Source organism: Erithacus rubecula, assembly GCF_903797595.1.
Source record: "Erithacus rubecula genome assembly, chromosome: 3".
NCBI lineage: Eukaryota > Metazoa > Chordata > Aves > Passeriformes > Muscicapidae > Erithacus > Erithacus rubecula.
The window spans coordinates 34,248,126-34,266,929 of record NC_136689.1 but is presented as its reverse complement, the minus strand read 5'-3'; the positions used below and the strand labels follow the sequence as shown (position 1 = coordinate 34,266,929).

The window sequence follows — 18,804 nt, the reverse complement described above, 5'->3', positions numbered from 1 at the left end:
AATCAATGAGCAGTAACTTGGGTTGTTGGAGTTTTTTAAAAGTTAAGCATTGCAATTTCTATTTAATGCATCTGCAGACTTGCTGTAGATGGTCATTAAAAACATCTCCAGGAAGCCGTGTGGTGTGTGCATGCCTGGGGGAGGGGTTTGCTTTAGTTTTGTTTTTTTATTCATAGAGGAACATTGATGTAGAAATCAAAAGCTCTAAGTAAAAAGAAAACACTTGTTTCCAGAATAGTGAAGACTTTTTTTTTTTTTTTTTCCTCCCCTAGTCTTTTAAAATTTGGAAGTAGTGTGGTTTGTTTTTATTGTGAAAACTCTCAGGAAGAACAATTCAGAGTCGGTGCCATTCTTCCCAGCTGAATGGTGCCTGGTTTGTGAAATGGAGCAGCTGCGGTAGTTTCAGCTTGGCTCACAAAACCATTTGCTTTTTAATCAAGAACTTCAGATTCTGTGGTGGTTGTTCATGATGGAGATGGCCAGCTCTGCCCTGAGAGACAGCTGTAGTATAATTGAGACAGACTATGTGAAGCAAATATAAATGCTGGATGGATGTCTTAAAAGCAGCATATTCACTAAACTGTAACTGAATTTTTAAAAGGATGAGAAGCTTTTATACAGGCAAGAATTTACGACATGGTGAAGCATTTTATGCATAGTGATGTCCTTGCATATATTGTATAAACCAGAGTTTAAATCTTCAGCATTAGCATTCAAGTTGTACAGTACGGTAATCCAAGTTTTGGTGAAGTGTGTGTTTAACTGCATAGTGAGAAATGCTACAATTTTCTGAAAACATCATTCAAATGTAGTTGAGGTCTCTTTCTTAAATTTGTCTGGGACCTGTTGTTTGTCAAAATGCAGGTATGCAGGTCACACATTCATACAGATGCTTATTATAAAAAATAAAGATTCTTGTATTTTATCAAATGGAATATGAGGCCACTGGATGCACATAGAGGAGTCATTAATCTTTGGTAGCAGTTGCACATTTAGAAAAACTTGTTCAAGCAGGTAAGTATTGTGAAAATAAGTGCTCCATCTTGTATAATGTAAAACCTCAGACTGACAGTTTATTTTAGAAGGGATTTTTCGAAATAGCAGTTTTACTAAGTCAAAAATACCTTGTTCGCAGTACAAATCAAAAAGTGCTGCCCATATGTTAAAAAAAAAGTTTTAACATTTTGTAGTAATTTTATAGTCATTGTTAATAACAGTTTTGAACTTGGAGTGGGCAGTTGTATGTTTCATGCTGAACTATACACTTTCTATTTACTTGACAAGTTTGCTATGGATTTATTATGCATAGCAAAATGTTTCACTTTCTTCAGACAGGCTATTTCATTTCCTTGCTGCTTTTAGAATAAGCCTTAGCTTAATTTTATAAAAAAAATAAACACCATTCCCAAGTAATATGAAAATAAGGGGCCTTGTGGCAGAATATGATGTTGCTCCTAGATGTCTTTCTTTGTTTTCAAACACTTTGTCCCATTTTGTGTTTCCAGTGTGTGCTGTCTCAAACCTCTTTGATGCTGACTAATTGCGGGGGGGTGGAAAGACAATGTAAAAGGGTTAATCCGTTACACTGGTATTAATGAGTCAGCTGGATCCCTGCCATTCTCTCATTTCTGGTTCACTTAGCACAGATTAGCACAAATGACACTTATTTTTGTGGGAAGCAAACTATGAGGATTGTAGGTAATGCAGACCTCAGAGGAGAACAGCGTGGTCTCAGGTTAATACAGGTAGATAAATCCATGCCATGTGGGTTGAGATCAAAAATAATCCTGTTTTCCTACTGGACCCCTGAGAACACTGAGAGCAGTGGTAGGGATGTTTTAAGCTCACACGTGATAGATCAAAAGGTGATCAGGTTGTTTTCTGAGCTCCATTGTCTGGTGTGCTGCTGGGGATTTGAGCTTTGGATATGCTCACCTGACACCCAAGCATTAAAAGTGAGGTGGTGAAAGTAACTACAGGCATGTCTGTGCAACTGAGAGCCCCTTTCTTAAATTCCAGAACTCTTGTGACAAAGTTTTGAAAAGGTTTGGTTGACTATACAGTGGTAATGTTTGTATGGTTTGTCCTGAGCTTTTAATTTGGTATTCTGGGACAGTAATAAAGATACACTAATTCAAAGATGTATTGTGTTTTCATTACTTTTGATTACAACTGCAATTGTAAATTGATTAGAGAAGTGGCTAGGGAAAAGGAAATTATCCTTCAGGATATACTTGTAGTCCAGTTACTTTTTGCAATGTTTTTTATTAATTTAGAAACAAATTCCAGCAAGATAAACTCAGAATACTTCTCTTAGACCTTCTTTGAACAGGTGCCAGAGCCTTTTCTTCCTTCCCATATCTCTACAGTTGCTGGGTTGATCTTAGAGGCATGCTCACATCCCATATCTGAAACTTCATATTGTAGCAGAGCTTTTCTTCTGATGGCAACCTTTCAGATCAGCCTAGGTTTAGTGTACCCTTTGTGTTGGAGGATGGTGTACAAATCATGGGTTAGGTTGTTTATAGGAATGTTTGACTTCAAATGTCTTCATCTGAGAGCAATTTTTCCAATTTATTCACTGGATACAGAGCAGGTGTTAACACAGGTGCCTCCTGGGCACTTTTGGAAAAGCCTGCTAGCAATACCTTTGTGGGGAGCCTGATCTCCTAAATTGGAGATCTATGTCGCAGCTATTCCCCTTTCCCAATAAGTTAGCCCCAAAGCATTCTCTGCATTTGTACACTACACCTGCATTTTGACAAACAACAAACACACTCTTTTAACCTCCAAGCTGCTTAGAAAGTTTGAGACTGCTTGTTTTTCAGGCCTTTATTCCTATTTAATCCCTTTGGGGCAGAACAGAATTCAAAGTGTGTTTTTTCTAACCATAGTTTTAAAGTTAAGTAGTGTGGGATATCTCAAAGGCAAAATCCTTTATGCTGTCTTTTCCCATTTCTGATCTTACTCATTTAAGAGTTTTTTGACCAGTAGTGGTTTTGCAAGTGAGGATAATCTAGATTTTATCAGCTTACCACCACCCAAAAGCAAAGGTGCTACTTTTCTCCACTTCAATGAATCTTACTTTGCTCCAGCTCTGGTGTATGCTGGACTTTGTAAATTGGCTCAGTTCCCAGAAAAAGATGGGCTTATAAGCAGAAAGTTTATTTTTTGTCAGAGTCAGTGCAAGGGAAAGGCCTTTGAGTGAGGGGAACAGAAATTCCCATTCTTAGTGGTGGTGAGTGATTAGATGAGCTCTTGTGGTCTCACACAACATCACCTTTATTCAGGCAACAATTAAACATGACTGATCATATTGCATGCAAAAATAGTTGCTCTGTTGAGAAAATCACCCTGTCTTAGACTAGCTCTGTATGTAGCTGGACTGATCTTTTGTCACCCTGAAGGAGGGGCAGTCCCCTTGTCCTCCTTCAGACTCTACTCTTTCATTATTTAATTTTTCTCCAATTTTGTGGGCATTCTTCTGGGTTAGTGTTATGCTGTTCTAGTAAGGTGAATTGGTTTGAAGGGCTTGAGTGATGGAGCAGGTATGGTAAGAAGGAAGACAGAAGTGGGAGGTGGGAATGGAAATGCATCCTTGGTCATTGGTGCTACTCAATTGGCTCTGAGTGTCTTATTGCTCAGCTATCTGATAGGGAGCCAGCTCTGGAACCAGGTCTGGAACCAGGACTAAGGTGCAAGCAAATTCAGCCAGCAACAATGGTTCTTGTGGTTTAGGGAGAGGAGTGGACACCCTAAGGAGCCAGACCACCCTCAGAATGGATGAGGGGAATGGCAGGAGTGAACCACTCAGAGTGGAGAGGAAAGACAGGTCACAAATTTTGACAACATTTGGCAACCACGTACATTTTCTGCCCTGTTGCAGTGTTTGTATATGTAAAACTCCAGGCACTAAATCTGTTTTTCTCACCTTAAAGATGGTATGGAGGAGATATGAAAGAATATATGTGATCAGGTGTCTTCCAGACAGAAACTGTGTCTTTGGGGAAGAAAAAGGTGCTGTGTTGTTTATAGTCCTGGATTTTTTTTTTTACTTCTAGTTTTTTCTACATATCAAGCTGCGTGATGATTGTGGACAAATTGCAGTGTGACCTGAATATAGGACATGTTCCTGAGTAAAGCACACATAAAAGCAGTAACTGCATAATGGAAACTTAATTCTCTCTTGTTTTGTGAAAAATCATTAATGTACCATAGCAGCTGCCTATCAGATACAGGAGTACAGGTCTTTGTGACCTAGAATTTCATCTGCCAATTTGCAGCCAGTTGAATCAGTATGTGGTAACACAGCCCTTTGTGCATAGGATGGGTTGGTTCATTGGCTTGTTTTGTAGGGAGACATCAGGGTGACATTGTTGGTCTGTGCTTTTCTGTGAGTCCTGAGTTCAGGCAGGATGTGATAAGGAGCATGGCTAGAAATGAGAAAGAATATCAATATGAATGTTTCAGGTCTCATCCTCACAAAATTCCTCACGTTCAGGGTTCAGGTCAGTGCATCTTAAACAAAAGTTGTATGACCTCACCTATTTTTTTAATACCTGCAAGAAATTGAAATACTTGGATGGATTCTTTGCATTGACTAAGATTTTAGATTTTTCATGAAATTACTTTATTCATGGTATTTTTTCAAGCCAGTCTATGGAAGTCCCAGAAGAGCTGTCATCCAGACTGATACTGTTCACATCCACGGAGGGATCCTTCAACACAGCAGTGCAGCATTGTGCAGCAAGTGCTCATTTTCTGATTCCCCGGGGCTGATGGAGTGAAAATGAATGCAACTTTCTCATGAGGAGAAGGCAAAAGGCAGAAAGTTGCACTGTTGAACCCTTAGGTAGAAAAGGAGGAAAACTAGGAATATATATTAATCTTTAGTTTCCTATAGCTTATTGGTAATAACAAAATTAAGCACTTGCTAATATAGTAACTTTTGGGGGTTTTTTTTCCCCCTATGTTTAAGATCTTCATGTTTTTTATGTGTAGCACATACCTTTGAAACTTTCCATGTTGATTTGTCTTGTGTCTGGAGTGAAGACTACATTTAGGTCTGAAATACTGCCTCCTGCTTTTTTCATGTTGGAAAGCAAGACTGATTCTATGATAGGGTGTGCTTCCACAGGGCAGCTTAACAGTCTGAAGAAAGGGTCACTGCTGCTTGCTCCTGGAAGCAGGATTACTTTCCATCAACAGTGTGCCAGCTCTGCCAGCTCATTTGATGTCTCTAATTTAGCCCATAAAACTAGCAGAAAATTAACCCAGCAGAACAGGGAGTACATATTTATCTTTTTGTTAGCCAGTTCAGTGATCTCACAAGCACTTGACAGAATTTGGGGGCCACCACAAAGGAAAGAGCAGGAGTACCCATGCTGAAAGGAGAGACAGGACTGCTCCTTTTGGCAGCACTGAGCTGTTAGCCTGACTCAGCCATGTTGTGAAAGCTCACCCTTAGGTAATAATGTTCACACTACAGGTTGACTGACAGTTCTTCAAATAGTAGCCAGAAGGGAGTTACCAGCTGTACGAAGTTTGTTTTTGTAGGGTGGCCTTGTCTGTTTTCAGTGTGCTGTATTTTGAAACAGATACTTATTCTATTCTAATCGTGTTATTGCATGAAAAAGTTCTGCAGAAAAATTACATGTGCAGGGCGGACCTGTCTGGGAACTTGATGTTGAGCAAGTGGATAGGGAGCCACAGAACCTGGAAAACTTTGTACTTTAGTTTCTGGGGCGATTTGCCTGTTGCATTGGGAGGAACTCAGAAACTCTTGCACTTCTTGTCTGCTGAGGGTTGCAAGCTTGAAAGCCTGAGGCAGAGTATGGTCCTTCATCTTTGAACATTGTGAAGTTTTGTCAGAAGATCTGGTAGCTCCTGTTAATGTAGTTTACACATCACCATGGATCTTAAGCTCTCATAAACCTGGAGTTCCATTGAAACCTTGGCTGCAGAGTTTGAAATCCCTTTCAGCTCCCCAGAGCCTCTGCAAAAATGGGTGGGTGGTTGCCATCTCAGGAAAAAAAAGAAATGCTCTTTTTTTGAAAACTGCTCATTTGCCTTTGTGCTCTTGAAGCTGGCATTATCCTATGTGGGTGTTTTGGCTTTGTTTTTTTTTTTTTACAAATTGAAATGTTTCATATTCAGCTAGAAAATTCCATTTTAAATCAGAGTTTAGGGAAGGCACTGATTTACAGTGTAGGCATAACTTAACTTAAGCATCTGTAGCCCTCAGTTTCACACCATGAACAGCTGATAATAAAGCAGCTGCTCTGTCCTTCATTAATTTACTCCACAAATAAAAAGAAAATAGTACAAAGTACTGGCAGATTTTTCTTCAAAATGAATTATTAAAGTACTGCATAGTTATTGTGCTTTTTCTCTTTGTTTTGTGGGCAGTGTTAATGTCACTTTTTGGTGTACATGCAAATATTAGGGCATTTCACTCAATGATACAGCCAAAAATGTATCAGCTGGACTTTTACATCTGTTGCTCTTGTATCTTTGTAAATAGATATTTAAATGTCGTGGGGCTTTTTTAGGCTTTGTAAAGCAAATTCCTCTGTTCAGGAATTTTTATTCATCTCTTCTCCTCCTCAAAATAACTTCTGTCCTGCTCTTTGGATACTTTTAAGGAATTACTCAAGTTCTTTTTTTGTGCTGATAAATATTTTTTCCCCTAACAGATTTGCACTACTAAGTTTGTGTAATGCAAAAATGCAATTGAATAGTTAGAAAGGTTTTAAAGCAATGAAGCCAGCCATACTAAAAGTCTGTGAATGTTTAATGCTACTTATGTTGTTGCCTTTAAAACCAAGGAATCTAGCAGTAATACGTTGGAATGAACATTTCCATTTTGTTTACACACAAGTCAAGAGTAATCCAGAAGTTCCATGGTATAGCTTCTTCTACAAAGCTGGCTTTGGAATAAAGTTCCTAGAAGTACTAAACCAGCTTAAAGCACAAAAATAATTAGAAAATAACTCTTTAATCCTAGTTAATCCACATTATTGACCTATGTGCTCTAAATAAATAAAATTAGGTAGTCCTTTAATCATCAGTGTGGAGCTGGTTGTTCATGACATAGGTATGATACAAAATTCAGCTACTATGCAGGGTTTTGTCCTTTCTGAGGACATGTTAAATGGATTTATGTTTTAGTTTGTGAGGAGACTTGGCTGATTAGTTTTAGATCCCTTTGTAAGTCTGAGATCAGAAGATGGTACTAATACAACGGAATTAACTGTGTAAGTCAAAAGTAGTTTTTCAAGGAGTTATGGAAGCAGAGATACTTTGTTATTGAATAATCTGTTGAGATTGCCTTTGGATGTTGGCTTTTGTTTTAAAAAACACTCAAAGCCTCTCTGTACCAGTTTTAGGTAGGTTTATAAAGTTCTGATTGTCACTACAAAAAATGCAGAGAATTTCTAATTTTTAGAGAAAAAAACCCATGCTGTTCAGAAAATAGTCTGCAAGCATGTTTCAGAAATGCAAAAGCAGCAGCGGTTATACCATAAGGTTTTCTGCTCAGAATTGACATTATATAGTCACAGTGACATAAGATTTTTCCAGGCTGCTGTCTAGAAAGTAACTTCCAAAAAAGAAACAAGTAGAGAGGGAATATTTTTTGAACCATAGTATTTGTAAGCCTTCTAATAGAATCGTAGGTATTGTGATTTAACTTTCTGTATCAGTTGTATTCTGCCTGTGTGGCATGCAGACATAAGTGTGTTTCAGAGTATCTATATAACTTTGTGTGTGGTCTTTATGTTTTAAATTAATTCTGCTTAACTTTGTTTCAGAATTAGAAGGGTTTCCATCCCTCTGAGCGGATAGTGGCAGTTGGGTACAAAATGTTTATTACTTTAGAGGTGATTCTCAAAACTATGCAACATAAAAGGTACCTTAAATGAGTGTTCTGTCCTATTACCAATTTTCTCCCAGGAAGAATAAACTCATCTTTCTGGTATTTTCAGAGTTTCTAGAAGATATGACAAGAAGTTCCTAATAACTAAAATGAATGTTGTAGGCAGCTGCTCACTTGAAGGCTGGTTATTGGGATGAGGCCATATGTGAGCATGAGTTCATCTCAGTGCATTGTGGGACAAAGATATAAATTGCCCTAAGAGTGGACTGATTGATTTACAAATTTTTAGATGGGATTTTTACCCTCTTCCTTTTTATAAAATAAAGAATATTTATTGTTTCAAATAGCCAAAATGCTTACAAGAGAATAAAACACAGCATTTCCTGGAATAGTTTATCAAGGATCTCCTTGAGGATTTCCTAGTCCTTCTGCCCTGCTAGAACAGCCCTGAGCATTTCCCTGCATTATTACAGTGGCCTCCCTTGCCTTCCCTTCATTCACAGTGACCAACCACAGCAGTATTTGCCAATTGACCAAGCAGGCCAACAATAACAGAGCAATGGGTTTTTCCTTCAGCTGAGGCATTACTCCTAGTCTCTTTTTACTGCCCAGCTGCAGATGGTTATGTTCTGTAAATTCTAAATTCTCCAGATCTTCTGTCTCTATGCCAGTTTCAACCACGTTTGACAATGTTTTCCTTTGTTATCAAGGACAGAAGATTGGTCATGTAAATCTAATTCCATAGGAAACCAGCTTAAATTTGCATTGTTTATTTTCAATTATAATTTACATTTATGTAGCAAGCTTCATATGCAAATATCAGGCTATCAGCACCTCAGTTTTTGACAGGCAAATAGTTTTAATGCATGTTTGACCTACTGAAATGCAAGTTGTACAGTGTAACCAAGACACTGAACAGGCAGACCATGCAGCTGGTTTCTAACTGCTAGGAAAATCTCTGTCCTCATCAAAGTGGGCTCCAGTGTGTTGTCTTTGCTTTCTGGACAGGATTGCCTTTAGAATCATATAATGAATAATACAGGAGGAAGAGAGTCCTAATGTCATAGTTAAATAAGGATACTGAAATAATATTAATTTAATATTGGAAAGTGGAACATTATAATAGATATTTACCTTTGAAAAACAACTGAACTTGTAGTATGAAATAATTGTATAGGTTGGATTAACTAGTGACAAGGAAATGATACTGCTAAAACATGTTAAAGGAGATGTTGCTTGCCAGCACTACTCTGTGTGAGCTGTACTATTGTCTTCCTCTGAGTTTGTTGTTATTACTGATGTTTCCCCAAAACCTTTTACCATTTATCAGGAACTGAAGAGGTAAAGACTTCCATTGTTTTGAGATTAAACATTTTATCATCCTCACAAGCAAAATAAGAAAACGCAGGAAGGATTGTGAAGATCATGACTGTCACATTCTCTCAAAGGTAAACAAGAGAAAGTTAGGCAAGAGAAACAGAACAAAGAAAGGGAAACAAAGTTGTCTTTATCTCTGTACCTTGGAAAAGCAAATAGGATCTAGTGGGAGATTGCAATCCTGGAAGAAAATTGAGCTTGCAAACTGAGGCTTCTTTTGCACTTGTTGTGTAACAGCCTATTGATACAGAAAAATTGGATTATGTGAGGTGTAGATATCTTCCACTACCAGGAGGCAGATTTGAGAGTGAAATAGAGATTATATGAATTAACATTAAACTGTTGTAAATATCTAAAAAGGTAAGGGACTTTTTGATTTATTCCTAGTCTTAGAACAGTGTACTTGTTCTTCTTGATTGAGCTGGTCTAGATGACTGTGACAATCAGGTATCACTGAATGATCATGTCTAAAATAAGAAGAGAGCCAATCAGTTTATAAAGCTTTTCTTTTCAAGAAAGTAGATTAATTGGTGGGCTTCCCCAGAAAAGTCGTTCACTTGACCTTGGAAGGTTACACTTGTTTTGATCTTGAATGGCTTAACTGACAGATGAAGTGAATAACAGGAAGATTTAGAGGTTCTCTTGGAATGTCAAGAACTGTGACAATGCATGAAGAGACTGGTCTATGGCATCTGATCTATGCCTTCTAGGCTAATTTGCTGATTTTTTTTTTAGGGCCAGTGTTCATGGTAAATACCAACACACAATAGATATGCTGGGGGCTTATCCAGTTGAACATCAGAAGAGCAGTGAATAGTTTTGAGGTTTCCCTGAGGCACTGGCACACACACACAGATAAGCACAAATCTTGGGTCAGAAGACTTAGAGGATGTACGTTTCTCTTGTTTAGCTTTTTCTTTCAACTTTTTCCTTATGGAATGACTGAACATGTGATAAGCCCTTACTTGGATCTGTATTGTTGATTGCTTCAGTCCTAAGGTTGTGTTGAGTAGCTGGTAAGTCAGATCACTTGCTCACTCTGATGGCACAGATAAGAAAGGTGCGGCAGTATCTAAGGTAATGAACTCTAGAATAGAATTTCCAAATAGCAAAATGGAAAAACAAGATCTCTAGAAAGATATGCTGTGGTGAGGGTGTTCACTGTTGTGGTGTATTACTGAGAAAGGCTGGAATGCACATGTAAGGGGTGAAAAGTACTTGCATGGATACATCATGCCAGAAAATCAGAGTGAGATTAATTCCTGGCATTTCTTTATGCTTGACATGAAAATCTCATAACCTAAAACCAAAGTAAAATAACATTTCATCATGGGGATTGTGGCTCATGGACTAATTAATTCTACAGCTACTTTGAATGTGACTATGAACCTGGAGGTTACAAACAGTGTAGGGATAGATATAACTGAGAGGTGAGAGATGCTGGGGAAGCTCCTTCTTTGGAGCCCCAAAATTCAGCAGAACAACCCGAGGTACATAATTTCTTTCACTTTGATGTTAGCCCTGCACTGAACTGAAGGTTGGACTGGTGTGCTCTCCAGGATTCCTTTCAACCAAGATTTTGCTATGAAACTTCATGTTTGGATTAATCAGCTTTCTGAAAGAGTTGGGCACCTCTTTAAAAAGAGCCTTTTCAATGGTGATCCGAGGAGTTGGGATAATTTAGCCTCAGTGAAGTGGCTGAAGATGGAGTTAGATCTAAACTCTAAGGGTCCTTTGTTTTAAGATTCAGGAAAGCTTTGAAAGAAGTGAAACTTTTAAGAAGTTGGAAATATAGAAAAGCAAAGAAATAAAACACTTTTTGCAAACTTAAAAATATGTAGATCTGGGATATGGAAACTCTACAGGAGCCTCTAATCCTCTCATATTGTTTTTCAATTGCTGTCTTCTGAAAAGTTTTTGTTTGGAGAAAAAATTTTTCATAGGGAAGTTTTTAATCTATTGTTTAACTGTGGTCTTGATAGTGGGATGCAGGTTGAGAAGACCCTGACAGAATTGTTTAAGAAAATGGAGGCTCTACATTAAGGTTGCCTGCAGAAGGATGGGATACCAAAATCAGACTGGGTGGCAATGGGGAGTGCCACTCCCATAATCTTCAATGGCATGTGCTGTAGCTGGATTTGCTGTTCTTCTTAATTGGGAAAGGATTGAACCTTGTTTCTTCATGTCAGCAGATACAAAAACATAATGTTTACCCTGTTAGTTTCCCCCTTATCTTTTGCAAGTTTGAAGAAATCAGTTTCAGGATTCTCATTGCAGGGTTTATATAGATTTTTCTCGTGGTTCATCAGGAGAATTAGAGAAGATACTGGTTAAGTTCTACTACCAATCAAAGATTTATTTGTAGGACCTCTTAATACACTATTGAAACTCAGTGTAAGGCTGCCAAACACTTACCAGACCTCTGTCTTAGCATGGATTTACACAGACTTCTTCTCACTCACCCTTGTGCAGCATAAACTCTTAAACTCTTGTTTTGCTGGAAGTTGCAGCTGTGGAGAATCTTTCTGCTGATATATTGGATTTTTTAGGGGATATTATTAGCTTGTTGAAATGAAACTGCTGTTGATATGAAAAGCTCTAATATGAAACCAGGATGAGGTGACCTGAAACTAGGATGACTTCATTGTTTTGCCAACTATATATAGTCTTATAAGGCTATTATGTCTTGGCCATGTACACATGGAAGATAACAAAGATTATTATGTAGTTTTATATCACTAATACTAGACAGAGTGAGAGTCCCACTTTTAAGGAAATGAAGGAACCAACTATTCATCAATGTCCTATCTGTACCATTGAAGAGGACTGCAACTGGCCAGTGCCTTATTTGATTCAAATGGATCACTGAATGACATGTTGATCACCAATGGAAACTGTTAAATTACTTACAGCTTATTATGTACAATCCATTCATGGAGGGTGGAATAGATGATCTTTAAAGTTTCTTTACAACCCAAACCATTCAGTGCTTCTATGCTCAATAGCAGATCTCTAAGGGTCTTTCCTCTGTCTTCCCTGTCCTCTGTCACTTGTCTTTATCCCATAAAATCAGCACAATTATGGGTTTGGGGTACTGCCTGCCACCACCCCAGTGCAGTCCCCAGCTCACTCACCAGGTAGAAAATGACTGGTAAGTGAAAGATGTGAGATGCTGGAAATGAGTGCTGGATAACCCAGCAGGACTGGAGGAAACTGGAAGAGTAGAAACATGTTTCATCCCTGCTGGAAGACCTTGAGGCTGAGAGGAGAGCAGGACTTGGAAAAGTGGGGCTATCAATCCCCTTTGCATGGAAATGCCATCACAGGGACTCCTGAGACGCAGGCATTCAGAGGGAATTACAATACTTCTTAAATACCTCCTGAGGGGGAAGGCACTGTCAGTATTGATGGACTGAAGCCTGAAGTTCTGCTAGTTTCTCCTGGAGCAGGGTAACTTAAAATTGCTGTGTCTGACCTTTCTTCCTTATCTCAGGGAGAGGGGAAGATTTATGAGTAAGTGAGAGGTAAAAAAAACTGTAGTAAAACTTTGATGCTTCCACAGTCAATCTCTCCTGTTTTCAGATCTTACTAATCCTCTCTTAAAACTTCTTGTCCTTTTGCTGCAAAGTAGAAGCCAGAATAAAAGTTCTTGTCCTTTCGTTGCCAAATAGAAGCCAGAATACTCTTTGTTCTTGCCATCTCCATGCAGGATATAGAAGATAATGATAGGCAACAAAGATTTAAGCAACTAACAAAAGTATAATGGAAAATAGCTGTCTTCCTTTTGAAGCTGAAGGTGACATTTGAAAATCCATGTATTTGGTAGCTAGTTACTACTTGCTGTGTTGTACATGCTTCAGAGTCTCACAGGAGTTTTGCACAGACCAGGACAAATGGCAAAATACATTAAAGAAGACTCTAAAATGCATTTACAATTGGTTTTAATTTAATTAAACTGAGGGTGGGCTAGGCTTTTATTGCTGTCTGTTGATCAAGAGACTACACAGCTTGAGATTAACAAAATGCTGGAAGAGGAAAGAGTATAAATAGAAACACCACTTCCTTGTTGAGTAGAAGCCAAACTTGTGGGTGAACCTTTCTATATGAGAGTTTGCTGAGGTCCAGATAGGCAGCTGAATGCAGATTTCTGAAGACAGCAAAACCCCTGAGTTCTGAGGCAGGATATACATAGTACATGCTGAGGACTGGACTAGGTATTTCTTTCCTGTGGAACACCTGGCTGTGGTTCTTGGAAAAAGATACCAGTGGAACTTGGAGAATGTTGGTGTAAATCCAGCATCAGCTTAGTGAAAGAAGAAACATGTTTCTGACCTTTCAGTGCAACAGTGATTATTTGGGCCTGGAAAAGGCTTAATATAACTTAAAAACAGCCTCCCAAGACTGAGGATTTGAAATACATGCTTATCTGGACAGTAGGAAAAATATGCCTACTACTTTCTTTCCAAACTTTAAATATTTTCCCATTGGTAAGGGAGGGAATAATTTACAGCAAGGAGCATGATTATTTTTTTCCTGATAAATTTTCCCAGTAATGTGCTGCATATTACAGATTATGCTGCTGATATTTAAACCATATTACATTGCATGAAGTGCCCTTCATTTCTGATTCTTATAGACTTTAAACAGTATATGTCATTTTTTGATATATAACTTAGATTTATTTTCTAGAGGAGTTTTATGACTGAAATTTGCACAATACTTAAACCAAGAAATATATGAGCCAGAATATAAGTGTTATTAAAAATAAATAATTTTGTCTTTTATCTCCTGATTAAAATACAGTTTTAAAGTTGCTCTAGTTCAAACAAATTAATTCAAGAAATCTTATGGCCTATACTTTTGCAGGAGTTTAGGCTAGGTGATTAGCATGGTCCTTCTGCCCTTATCTATGAACATATTTGCAGTTCTGATGAATTGCAGTTCTGATGAAAGGCTTTATGGGTATCCTTTCCACTAAGGTCATGTATTTGTGATCTTTCTTCAGGGACAGATTTCTGTTGCTTAGTTTGGCAGAATATAATTATATACCTCTTTACATCAAGATTGTGTAAGGGACCTTGTTTGGGTTTGTTTGGAGGGGTTTTAGCTTGGTTTTTGGAAGCTGCCTATCACTGTTTTAATTCCATGAACTCAAATAATAAAAGTCATGGCTTATTCTTGCAGGACCCTATAACTGAAAATTTGGCAAGATGTTGGGGTTTTTTGGGTTTTTTTGTTTGTTTTTTGTTTTTTAAAAAAAGAAAACCTGTGCATTGAAGTGCAGTTTCACAAAAGCAATTTGAACTGTGAAACACTACAGGTATTCTAGAATTTGGCTTCCTTAGGAGTTTGTGAATTTTGGGAGCTGGATGATAAAGTTCTGGGTAAAAAATTGCATTTCTCTCTAAGTGTGTTATTCTTCCTTTCTTGTGATCATTTTTGACTTTTTGGTCCTGATTACAAACCAAGACTCTTTTTATCTCAAGGAAAACTAATCACAGGGAAAATGTATATTCTGGATAGCATTAACACACAATAATTGTGTTTTCTTAGTGGGTTTTTGTCGTATAAAAACTTCTGAATGCTTTCTCAGGAATGGTTTGTAAAGACAATGAGCAGAACATTGATTCCTGTGTTTATTGAATCCCTGCTGTAACTTTTTTCAGTATGTTTATGCAAACACACAACTTCACCCAGTAATCCTGTTGGTACTGACTGCCTGCACAGCTCTGCCCATGCACACTTGGTGAGTCATTGTCCAACTCACTGCAGTCTCCTAGAACCTTCATAAGTCTTCATCAGACAGCTAAGCTCCCTGATCTTGGGAAAGGGTATCCTGTGGAGTCTTTGCTCCTTCACTGATCATGGAATGTAGGATGAGAATGGAACACAAAAAGTCATTCATCTTCCTTGTCTTGGCATGATTGAAAACATTCACAACAGATGTTTCTTCAGCCTGTCTCTGGAGTCCTTTGGAGATTAACCACTGCTAAGAGAAACCATTTAGTTAGGTTGTTCAAAGTGTTTAAGTAGCCTTATTCCTGGTGAAACTAATCTAGCCTAAATTTGGTACAATTTAAATCTGTTTGCAGTCTCATGCACAGCAAGTGCACCCAAAATATGCCTTACTGCCTTCTTTGTGTATCTATTAACCACTTTTACACCTCCCTGAGGCAGGGTGCATTTACAAGACTTGTAATAATTTTTGTTTGCTGGCCTCTACTTCATTACAAATGTAAACTAATTGTTTAACATTAATGATTTTCATGACTGTTATTTACCTTGTTATCTTTTAGGTGCTTACAAATTGTGTTTTTCAAGGTACTGGGAGTGGAATGGAGGATAGTGAATTCCCATCTCCTTTGTTCTTCCACACCCCTTTTTTTAAATAGCTCTTGTGAACACAAGTGCTTTGGTGTGTTTTATGTAGAGAATTACTAGTTTAATAAGAAGCGTCTTTCAACTCCAGAAAAAGTCTTGGAAAGTGTAGATGTTAATGAAATTAATAGGCATCAAAGACCCATGTCAAAGATGATGATGATGATTCTCTGCATAAACTGCTAGGAATAATACTTGGGTATTAAAAGCAGACACAAAAATTAGATGTTAGTGCTTGTTTTCATGAAAGAACTTTACCAAATATTGCATTGTACTTGAGGGATCTGGCCTCAGAGACCTGGGGGGCCATGACAGTGTGGAACAAACATGCATGGACCTGAGTGTCATTGGCTTTTCAGCTTAGCTGGACATGGGCAGAAGCTGGCTGCTGTTTCCAAAGACTTCTGCCTGGTACACTGGCTCTAAGTGAACCTCTGGAGAAAATGGAACAGGGTAGCCAGAACTTCTGGTTTAGCAAAGAAGTTAAACTACATTAACTTGAACACTTTCATTTTGAATTATTGCTGAAGGACTCTTTAAAGATACAGACTTCCAAAATACTCCATTGGAGAAAGTAGTATGAACTCAAATATAAATAAAACTAAAATTATGAAACTAAATCTTCAATCTTTCTCAGTTGTCTGCTCTTACAAACTATTTTCTGACTACTGCTAACAGCAGAAGGAAGTAATCTGCAAAATCTTTACAGCTTCTGGTACATTCTTCCATTGACAAACGAAATTGAAGAAGATAGGATAGGTGGATGTTTGTTTTGCAATATCTGTGAAATAAATTCTGATTTTGGGGTTGTTTTTTTTACTACCTCTACCTTTTTAATAAAATTGATATTGTACCTTCTGTCTTAAAAATAAGTGTGAAAATAATCTTGTCTCTAGTTTCTTGCTGTGAACTGTCCATCTTTGGATCAGTACCTCTGCAGATTTTGGGATAAACTGAATTGTGTCTTCTCAGTAAAATCCTGGGCAGAGGTAGCCCCAGTATACAATGGGAGGAGATTAGTGCCCAGCCTGCCAAGCAGTCTTTGTCCTTTACAGTCAAAACCAGGACATTTCTCAGAATGCTTAGTCTCTCTGCACTCATGCACAGATATCAACTGTGTGGAAATGAGGCTACAAATGAGGATAGAGCAACTGTGCTTATGACATAGAATTGGAATGTGATGGATGTGCACCTGGTATCCCCTTTGCTCTACACACATCTCCATTACTAGAACTTAGTGGTCCCAAAGTATACAAAAATTGGAGCCATGTTTTTTTCTTTTCTGCCTTTTTTCCCAATATTTTTTTCCTTCAAATAATTGATACGGATTTGTTCCTGGATTTTTCAGATCACTTCTCAATGTTTTTCTCTTTAAGTTCAAAATTTCTCAGTTTTCTCATTTTCTTTCATGTTCAAAATTATAAATATAAATGTGGCTACAGGCTTTCTCAGGGTATAATATGAATTTAGGAAGAATGAAGATGTTTTCTTATTCTATGTAAAATAAGAATTTCAGTGATTTTAAAGAGTTTTCTTTTTTCTTTGGTAGGTGACACAGCTGATGATCAAAGCAGAGACTCAAAGGGTAAACCTTCATTTCCAGAGACCAGGCCAATGTACAGTCAACCTCCACAGGTAAGAGACTTTTTCCTTTTGCAAACATGATGAAACTTTCATAGCAGCTCATTTAAGAAGCATGAATGTCCTGCAGAAGATGGTTTCACCACATTCACATCTTCCATTGGCTGAATGACTCTCAGCCTTCCTTATCATCTATCATAAAAGTAGCACTGCTATTAATTCGATGACAATAATGTCAAATCCACTGCTGTGGATTTGAAAAGGAAATAGTAGAAGGCTGGGCTGTATAGTATTGCTGAATATCTTATTTTTATACTTGAGTTGTGCAAGCATGAAACTGTACTTAGAATGTTAATGAATTGCATAGAAGCATTCGTGTGGTGAGTACTGGTGGCAAATGTCACACATTTACATAAGTCATCTCTTTCCACAACCACCATTATGAGTAACATGTAAATGTGTGAATATAATAGACTGTCTTTATTGTGTGTTTCCTTTCTGTTTCTCTACTGTGTTTCTCTAAACCTGAACTTCTTTTTCTTTGGTTTATTTGGTATATGTTTTCAGGCAAGGGCTTTTCAGAATATTTCTGCATATGATGTACTTATATCTTTTTCTCCACTTACTCTGAAAATGTTTTTGTATCAAGTATGAGCCTATTTTCAATTGCCATATAGTTTTAGATGTTTGCAAGGTCACTGAAGATGTTTGGCTTGGCCTTGTTTGCTTTTGTGGTGATTTTTTTTTTTTTTTTTTTTTTCTTAACCTATCCTGTCTCTTTTTCCCATATGTCTCCTTGGTGCTAACAATGTCTGTCTGTCTGTCTCTTTTCAATGCTGTTTCAATATTTATTATTGCTAAGTCCATTGGTATAGTAGAGGTGTGTGTGACAATTTTTCCATCTCTGATAGTTGCCTGTGTGTATGTATGGCCTGTGGTCTTCATTTTTAACTTAAAATTTAAAATTGTGTCCTATACAAAAATAATTCATCATAAGTAATGAGTAGTTTGCCTTCTGATAATGTGAAAGTGTGAATTAGTTCCAACCAACTGCAAAGTTTTAGGACTATGCACATCTGAGCCAGGGCATTTTGCAACTGAAGTCCTGCAGATCTTGGCAGTATAATTAATTGATATTGTATTACCTACTGGACTAAAGTAGTTTCCCTTAATGTGATGTTCCTGCTGGGGATGGTGAACTGCCAGTTGCTACAGCCTCAGTGGTTTCTTCAGGTCTGTGGAGTTTCAGGAAACAAACTTGTAGAGATTTTAAGTTTTATGATTTAGAGAGAAGAAGCAAGGTTTTCAAAATAAAATAGCAGATATTTACATTGAAAATGAAACAAATATTTATTTTCACCTTTCTCTTAAAATACATGTCACCAAAAAACTCGTGTGAACTGTCTTGTGACAGAATCAGTTAAATTAGGATACAGGACTCAGTAGTATTTAGGCAATTCATTCCAGTCTAGAATCCAGTATTTGGACTTCACATTTACTCAAAGGAATTCTCAAGTTCTCAACATAAGTAGAATAATTGTGAATCATGGAAATTAAATTACTAATTCTGGCCATTAGGAAAGTGATATTCC

The 18,804-nt window shown here is 37.6% G+C and overlaps 1 protein-coding gene across 4 annotated transcripts in view; it reads left to right on the top strand.

Moving 5' to 3' along the window:
* The window catches only part of UMAD1 (UBAP1-MVB12-associated (UMA) domain containing 1), a 78,733-nt gene that overhangs the window by 42,730 nt on the left and 17,199 nt on the right, over positions 1-18,804 (top strand). For all 4 annotated transcript variants that reach the window (XM_079299444.1, XM_079299446.1, XM_079299445.1 and 1 more), the window contains one exon: positions 17,181-17,266. In XM_079299444.1, the coding sequence (XP_079155570.1) occupies positions 17,181-17,266 (86 nt within the window). The remainder of the gene's footprint in view (positions 1-17,180; positions 17,267-18,804) is intronic.